We start from the raw sequence: 8,471 nt of genomic DNA, 5'->3' as shown, positions 1-8,471 counted from the left end.
CATAAAAAAATGCAAAAAGAAACAATTAATCACATCATCCATATCAAGTTAGACCATATAAATTAAAGTTGCTTTGACTTTTCTCTTATTCAAATTCATTTAAATTTGACTGAATTTGCAAAAAAAAAATATAGCAACATTTTCAACACAAAACAAATATACTATCAAAATGTATTCAATGTTATATTTAATAAAACTAATTTGGTATTATAACTGTTGCTAATTATTCTATAAAATTTAATAAAATAAAAAGTAATATGAATCAGAGAGAGTAAATTACAGTAACCTGCATATGATTTATTTTCCCCTAACCTGCGCGGAGAAAATTGTCGTGTAGCCAACCCGGGGTGCTCCTTGCAAAATAGGCGCCCCCTATTTGTACCATACCACCGCGCTACGCGTCCCCATCCCATCCCCCCTCCCTCCCCTTCTTCTGCTCTTTCCCCTCTCCCCCACTTCTCTCGTCTTCCTCTTCGACTCTTGCAGTTTAGTCCACTCCATTCCCACCAAAATTCCTCTCTACTCCCAAATTCCCCCCACCCCTCCCGGCGAATTCCCCCCCTCCGCCGCTCGATTCGGCGCTCGAATCCGCCGTCTCCGCCGCCAATTCGCTCGGTCCGGCGGTTCGCTGATCCACTCTCTCGTTTTTTTGTTTTTTTTTTACCTTCTTACGCGGCGATTCGGGGTGTATGAGCTCGGTTTCGCGGCGGGTTGGTTGATTTGCTCCGCCGCGTCGGAGGGCGGCGGCGCGGGGAAGAGGGGGGCATGTGGGTTTCGCTGGTCTGGATCCGTGGGTGCGTGGGCGTCACGTTCGTCGACTACTTGGGCGGGAGGGAAGCCGAGTAGATCCTTTTACGCGGTGTGCCGGGGAGGGAGGTGGTGGTTGAGGTTGAGGTTGACGAGGGGTTCTAGGGTTTCGGGGGCGGGGGGCCATGGAGGCTGCCCGGGTCGGGGCGCAGAGCCGCCACCTGTACGGCGGAGGGCTAGGCGAGCCTGACATGGACAGGCGCGACAAGAGGCTGTTCGGCTGGGACCTCAACGACTGGCGGTGGGACAGTGACCGCTTCGTCGCTACGCCGGTGCCCGCCGCGGAGGCGAGCGGCTTGGCGCTGAACAGCTCGCCGTCTTCCTCCGAGGAAGCCGGGGCCGCGTCGGTGAGAAATGTTAATGCTAGAGGTGACTCCGATAAGAGGAAGCGGGTGGTGGTCATTGATGATGATGATGTGGAGGATGACGAGCTGGTGGAGAACGGCGGCGGGTCACTGAGCTTGAGAATTGGGGGTGATGCTGTTGCCCATGGAGCAGGGGTGGGTGGTGGTGCTGATGAGGAAGACAGGAATGGCAAAAAGATCAGGGTGCAGGGAGGCAGTCCTAGTGGCCCCGCGTGCCAGGTGGAGGGCTGCACTGCGGACCTTACTGGTGTGAGGGATTACCATCGACGACACAAGGTCTGCGAGATGCATGCCAAGGCTACCACTGCTGTGGTTGGGAACACTGTCCAGCGGTTCTGCCAACAATGTAGTAGGTTAGTTTAATTCAAACTACTACTGCCTTTCATTCTCATTCTATAATTTGTTCATATTGGAATGATTAGGTAGAATATGCTATGCAAGTTTGATGCAATGCGGCTAAACAGATTCTAGACCCTCACAAACTTCCAACCCTAACAATTTTGTAAGCATTGGATTTTGAAAGTAATCCTGATGAATATGGTAAATTAAATTGATAAAATGATAGTTAAAGAGAGGAGTTGGTGTGATCTATCATCTGTGCATGTTCAATCTAGATTGGCTGAGATAAATTTATACGTAGACTTGTCTGTATTATATACTTCCTCCGTTTCACAATGTAAGACTTTCTAGCATTGCCCACATACATATAGATGTTAATGAATCTAAACACATACATATGTCTAGATTCATTAACATCTAAATGAATGTGGGCAATGCTAGAAAGTCTTACATTGTGAAACGGAGGGACTATTATGGAAGTAATGATTTTGGATCGTACCTTTTGATTTTGAAGAATAATTTTAGGTATATTTTTTTTCCTTCTCATCCTAAAGTCAAATTCTCAAATTCATGATGATATGATATTTGTCTGCACCTTTTGAGCTTAGAGTGTAATGATTCTTTAACTCAGGACGTGGTTTATTAATTTGACATCTGTCACAGCATATGGGCGCAGTGGTAGTAAAATGAAAAGGACACCATAATTTGTGGAGCGAAGATTAAAATGACGATGCTTATGTTGTAATTGTGAAAAACACGGACTATCAGTCATAGGCAAGATTTAGTGATGATGCTGGAAGAAGTGATCAACGTAGTGCCATGCTAAGAGAAATCGTTAGGGATTAACTCTTATGAAAGCAGTGAATACAACCGAAAAGGAGTCGTATTGCACAACCCATTTGAATATACGATATAAAAGAAAATGTTCGAAAGTAAATATATTATAAAATGGCCTATGCCCTTCTAGCTGTGCCTGTATATCTAAGATCTATGTGGTACTGCCGATGGCTCAGCTCAAAATTACAGTTGTACGTGTCATAACAATCAGACTGCTTTCTCTCGTAATTTCTTTGGATTATTTTCTCTTCAAAGAAAATACTTTTTTATTTCCAACATCTGTACTGAAAGTCTGAAATTAATTTTTTTTGGGGAAAAATTAGTTGAAGTTGACAAAGCCAGAAACATTTTTGCTAAGATATTTTTTGAATCGTAGAATTTCTGAGACCATTTTTACATTTCGTAATTGCTAGAACTAGTACGCACGTTTTTCATGGACCAGTATTTTCATATATTCTTTTTCGTCTGATGTAAGAGAACATTTGGTTCCTTAATGTCCTCATTTGTGCATCCCACGTCCAACAGTAATGCTTTCTTTTGCTCACCCTTTTATGTGTGTGGGTTGTTCCTATGCTTAACACCACTGTCAACTTTTAGAAAATATTGTGAATTCTTCTTGGGCACTGTCAATTATAATAGTTTTTACAGTATTTGTTTTTCATGCATATTTTTTCATAAATGTTTCAAAGGAACTGGCACTCTGTTCAAGGAGTACCGTGTGATTACATAGTGCTAATACTATTTACAATGTACTGTGCTATGGTGCCATAGTATGCATTTTTTTTTTCAAAAAGATATGGGTGAACTCTGTAATTACTGTACATGCTTACATGTTCCTTTTACAGATTCCACCCTCTTCAAGAATTTGATGAAGGGAAGCGAAGTTGCCGCCGACGTTTAGCAGGCCACAACAGACGAAGGAGGAAGACCCGCCCTGAAGTTGCTGTTGGTGGTTCTGCATTTACTGAGGACAAAATTAGCAGTTATTTATTGTTGGGTCTCCTTGGAGTATGCGCCAATTTGAATGGTAAGTAAACATATTCTTATTTGAACTGTAGGTAATGTTTTTATGGTACAATAACATAGATCCTCCATCTGCACGTATGTATTGGTGAGCTGGTACTAGTATAGTTTGTTTTCAATTGCGTACTTGAGTTTGACTTTATCTGAATATGTTTCTGAGTGAATTTACTTGGTATTGATTGAAATAAGACTTCTGATGTTTTCAAGTAAGGTAGCTTTTATGTTGTATATGGTTCTTGTTTATTGGAAAGGTTGTTAGTGGCATAGTTTCTAGGACTACAAAGACTGTAGTGTGGTACTAGATGAGTTCATAGTTAAGTCTTATATTCAACTCCCAGATTTGCTTACAGGAAATTTCCACCTTTGTGTCAAGATTGCCTATCCTATGTCAAGACTTCACAACAGCACAATTCTGCAATCTTTTAGCCATTTGCTTAAATGTAGAGCCTCCCAAAATAACGTAGGAATACTTCTAGTGCCTAGACTGGACTATTATGAACATACTTGGTCCATGCAAGCTAGTTTTATGATAATACTCACAGGACTCCACAATTGTACTTGCAGCTGACAATGCTGAGCATTTAAGAGGTCAGGAGTTGATATCTGGTCTTTTGAGAAACCTGGGGGCAGTTGCCAAATCATTGGATCCAAAAGAACTCTGTAAACTCTTGGAGGCATGCCAAAGCATGCAAGATGGATCAAATGCTGGGACCTCTGAAACAGCTAATGCTTTGGTAAATACTGCTGTAGCAGAGGCTGCAGGGCCATCTAACTCTAAGATGCCTTTTGTGAACGGTGATCAATGTGGCCTGGCATCATCATCTGTTGTACCAGTACAATCAAAGTCTCCCACTGTTGCAACTCCTGGTGAGATGCACAACATTTCTAGCCCTTCAGTGAATGTTTCCAAATGAAGATTTTAAGTTACACTAGTGGCTTTTTTTCACAGACCCTCCAGCATGCAAATTTAAAGATTTTGATTTGAATGACACTTATGGTGGCATGGAAGGTTTCGAGGATGGGTATGAAGGTTCACCTACACCAGCTTTCAAGACAACTGATTCTCCCAATTGTCCATCATGGATGCACCAAGATTCTACTCAAAGCCCACCACAGACTAGTGGCAATTCAGATTCAACATCAGCTCAGTCACTGTCAAGCTCAAATGGAGATGCTCAGGTTTGCAAATTTGTTCCTTGCAACTTAATGTAAAGAAAACTAGTTTCCCAAAACTAAAGGGATCGCTTCAATTTTCAAATGCTCACGACTTATTGGTCTATAATAACATCCTTATCTTTTGATAACAAGTTAACAAGAGGTACATACCAAATAAGGAAATAACTATCTTAAGTGGGCATTAGTTCAAGTGGGATTTTGAACTGGAAGGGGATTTTAGTGCACTTCTACAAGGGTTGGAGTGCTGTCAAACATGCCTTAATTTATGCAGTACTAGATATGCTTCAGATTCTGTTTTAAGGGGTATATAAGTATGAACTTAACTGTACATTTTGAACTTAAAAGTTACACACTTACACGTGCATGACTTTTCAGTACCTTTACTAGAAAAATTGTTGCAGATATCATCAAGAACCAAAAACATTAAGTCTGCAGAGAAATTTGAACAGAATGCACATTTTCCCAGATCCAAATTTAACTGACTCATCTGCACCAGTGAAATGTCTCTAACTAATTCATCGCATCTGTTTCTCACATAAATGCCACATAAACAAGGTGAACTGAACTACCTTTTGATCAGTATAAAGAAGTGCATGAAGAAAGAGAATTTCTACTGATAACAACAGTCGGTCTAGTACATACGTATTGAGATGCCAAATGCCAGTATTTTCTATTTTGTAATATTGCATAGTGGATTTGCACCTCAAATATGTTGAAATGCGTGTGCTCTCTCTCTCTCTCTCTCTCTCTCTCTCTCTCTCTCTCTCACACACACACACACATTGATTGTCATTATGAATGCTTGCAGTGTCGGACTGATAAAATTGTCTTCAAGCTTTTCGAGAAAGTTCCTAGTGATTTACCTCCAGTTTTGCGATCACAGGTAAATTATGCATTCCCTCAGCAACGTGGAAGAGTAAATATCGTAAATCTAACACTTCAATCCTGAATTTCAGATTCTTGGTTGGTTGTCCAGTAGCCCTACTGATATAGAGAGCTATATTAGACCTGGTTGTATTATTTTAACAGTATATCTTCGCTTAGTTGAGTCTGCATGGAAAGAGGTATGATTTTTCAACTAATTATTTCATGTCATGACAATGATCTTTTTGCTTAATGCTTGATAGCTTGATGTTTTCCTCTTATTTACTACAGCTCTCTGATAATATGAGCTCATACCTGGATAAGCTTCTGAATAGTTCCACCGGCAACTTTTGGGCATCTGGTTTGGTATTTGTAATGGTACGGCATCAGATAGCTTTCATGCATAATGGTAAGCCCGAATGCTTAGTTAGCGCAGTGCTCTTCAAGTTCTATTATACATATTTTACATCGGAATTTTGTTATTCTCACCACTCCTTTATATCACTGCAGGTCAACTTATGTTGGACAGACCACTTGCAAACAGTGCTCATCATTACTGCAAGATTTTATGTGTGAGACCAATTGCTGCTCCTTTTTCAACAAAAGTGAATTTCAGGGTAGAAGGCTTGAACCTAGTCAGTGATTCCTCAAGGTACTTTGCCAGTTTGCATCTACAGTTTACATATGTTTGTTCTTGATGGAGACATAGGTTGATGTTTGCTTAAGCTTACTTGTCATCTAAAGATTGATCATCTCATGTTTTCAGGCTAATTTGCTCATTTGAAGGGAGTTGTATATTCCAGGAAGACACCGATAATATAGTTGATGACGTTGAGCATGATGATATTGAATATCTGAACTTCTGTTGTCCTCTCCCTAGTTCAAGAGGGAGAGGATTTGTGGAGGTACAGCTTTTCATATGTCTGCTGTTTTCATGTGTCTGTTTTCTGTCACAACCTTTGAATTTACTAGAATGCCATCGTTAATTTCAGGTTGAAGATGGTGGATTTAGCAACGGCTTCTTCCCTTTCATAATTGCTGAGCAGGACATATGCTCTGAGGTCTGTGAGCTGGAGAGCATATTTGAGTCCTCCAGTCATGAACAGGCAGATGATGACAATGCCAGGAACCAAGCTTTAGAGTTTCTAAATGAGCTGGGCTGGCTTCTTCATAGAGCAAACATAATATCTAAACAGGATAAGGTTCCTCTAGCATCCTTTAACATATGGAGATTCAGAAATCTTGGTATATTTGCCATGGAGCGGGAATGGTGTGCTGTGACCAAACTGCTGTTAGATTTCTTATTTACTGGACTCGTTGATATCGGGTCCCAGTCTCCAGAAGAGGTGGTGTTGTCAGAAAATCTGCTACATGCTGCCGTGCGGATGAAATCTGCCCAAATGGTTAGGTTTCTGCTGGGATACAAGCCAAATGAAAGCCTGAAGAGAACTGCAGAGACATTCCTATTCAGACCTGATGCTCAAGGCCCTTCCAAATTTACCCCCCTCCATATAGCAGCTGCCACAGATGATGCAGAGGATGTATTGGATGCACTTACTAATGATCCTGGACTGGTATTCCCCTTATCTATAATCCTTAGGATATGGTTTTAAGTATTTGCTCGTATTCTATGTGCCTTTTGCACAGAAATATAGACTTCCGTTGCAATTGATGTTGGGCACATCAACAACGGTGCCGTGCCATGTGCACTATAGATCTTTCTATCCTAGTTTTTTTAAAAAATGAATTACACTTGAATATCCTGTCTAATCTTCCTGCTGCTACCTGTTATTGCAGGTTGGGATCAACACGTGGAGAAACGCGCGAGACGGCGCAGGCTTCACCCCAGAAGACTACGCTCGCCAGAGGGGCAACGATGCTTACCTGAATATGGTCGAGAAGAAGATCAATAAGCATCTTGGCAAAGGCCATGTTGTCCTCGGCGTCCCTAGCAGCATACACCCTGTAATAACCGATGGTGTGAAGCCTGGTGAAGTCAGCCTGGAGATCGGCATGACCGTGCCGCCGCCAGCACCGAGCTGCAACGCCTGCAGCCGTCAGGCCCTGATGTACCCCAACTCGACGGCGAGGACCTTCCTGTACAGGCCAGCGATGCTGACCGTGATGGGCATCGCCGTCATCTGCGTCTGCGTCGGCCTGCTACTCCACACCTGTCCAAAGGTTTATGCAGCTCCTACATTCAGATGGGAGCTGTTAGAACGTGGACCAATGTGAGGAGGAGCTTAGAATGGAATAAGTGTAGTTGTGTTTTACGTAAGTCGAGAGCTTAGTGTGCTGGCTAAGATCAAAATAACAGTACTATGTGAGGAGGATGATCCTTTGTATTTAAAGCAGGATCGTTTCGTTTATATAAAAGCTTACATACCGTCATTATTAATTATTATTGATTAGTTATTATTATTTATATTATATTTACCGCCTAACATGTAAACAGAACATATGTTCCATAAAATTCATGGTGTGGTTGTAGAATTCATTCTTTCCAGAGCTTCTTGTTGGAGCCATGCTTCTGGCTGCTTTCGGTTCATTCTAGACTTCTAGTTTTGTGGCTACAAGATTTTGTCGGTGTTGTATTGTTGTAAACTCGGAATAAAACTTTTTTTTTTCGTCAGCGTTGTATTGTTGTAAACTCAGAATAAAACATTTTTTTCATGCGCTTTGTGAGTGTTGTATTGTTGTAGACTCGGAATAGAACTTTTTTTTTTCATGTCTTTGCGCTCCTTTTTTTTTCTTGTCTATATATCACTTGAGATCAAATGTTGATTCAGAAACGATGCTGAATCTTTCCCAACATATTTGTTGTCCAAGTGCACTGGACGCTCAAAATGCGTGAAAACCAGGTCGATTTGAAAAGTTTCTCAAAGTACTATCATGATACTTCCTATCTCGGAGCTTGTTAATGGTACGCTATACGCATCGGCATAATTGTAATATCAAACCCAACGGTAACTAGTGAGATAGGAAAAGATATATTTCAGCACTATGTATCATTCAAAATGTGATTCAATACTGGAATTTCACATGGAGACTGCTCTCATA

General features: G+C 41.3%; 1 protein-coding gene across 2 annotated transcripts; it reads left to right on the top strand.

Moving 5' to 3' along the window:
• Positions 1–411: 411 nt before the first annotated feature.
• On the top strand, positions 412–8,083 carry LOC4334685 (squamosa promoter-binding-like protein 6). Of its 2 annotated transcripts, none has more exons than NM_001418978.1 (11): positions 412–1,525; positions 3,194–3,375; positions 3,936–4,238; positions 4,321–4,550; positions 5,356–5,430; positions 5,504–5,611; positions 5,703–5,820; positions 5,922–6,063; positions 6,178–6,316; positions 6,404–6,985; positions 7,209–8,083. In NM_001418978.1, the coding sequence occupies exons 1-11, from the start codon at positions 933–935 to the stop codon at positions 7,644–7,646; spliced, it is 2,910 nt and encodes a 969-aa protein (NP_001405907.1). In that variant the 5' UTR covers positions 412–932; the 3' UTR covers positions 7,647–8,083. The 2 variants fall into 2 exon arrangements, with proteins under 2 accessions (NP_001405907.1, XP_015631512.1); XM_015776026.3 differs by having other exon boundaries at positions 464–1,525; positions 4,381–4,550; positions 7,209–7,917.
• Positions 8,084–8,471: the final 388 nt, after the last annotated feature.

This window comes from Oryza sativa, chromosome 3 (genome assembly GCF_034140825.1).
Source record: "Oryza sativa Japonica Group chromosome 3, ASM3414082v1".
NCBI classification, from domain to species: Eukaryota; Viridiplantae; Streptophyta; class Magnoliopsida; order Poales; family Poaceae; genus Oryza; species Oryza sativa.
The sequence above is the reverse complement of the archived record's forward strand: the minus strand, read 5'-3'. Positions and strand labels throughout refer to the sequence as shown.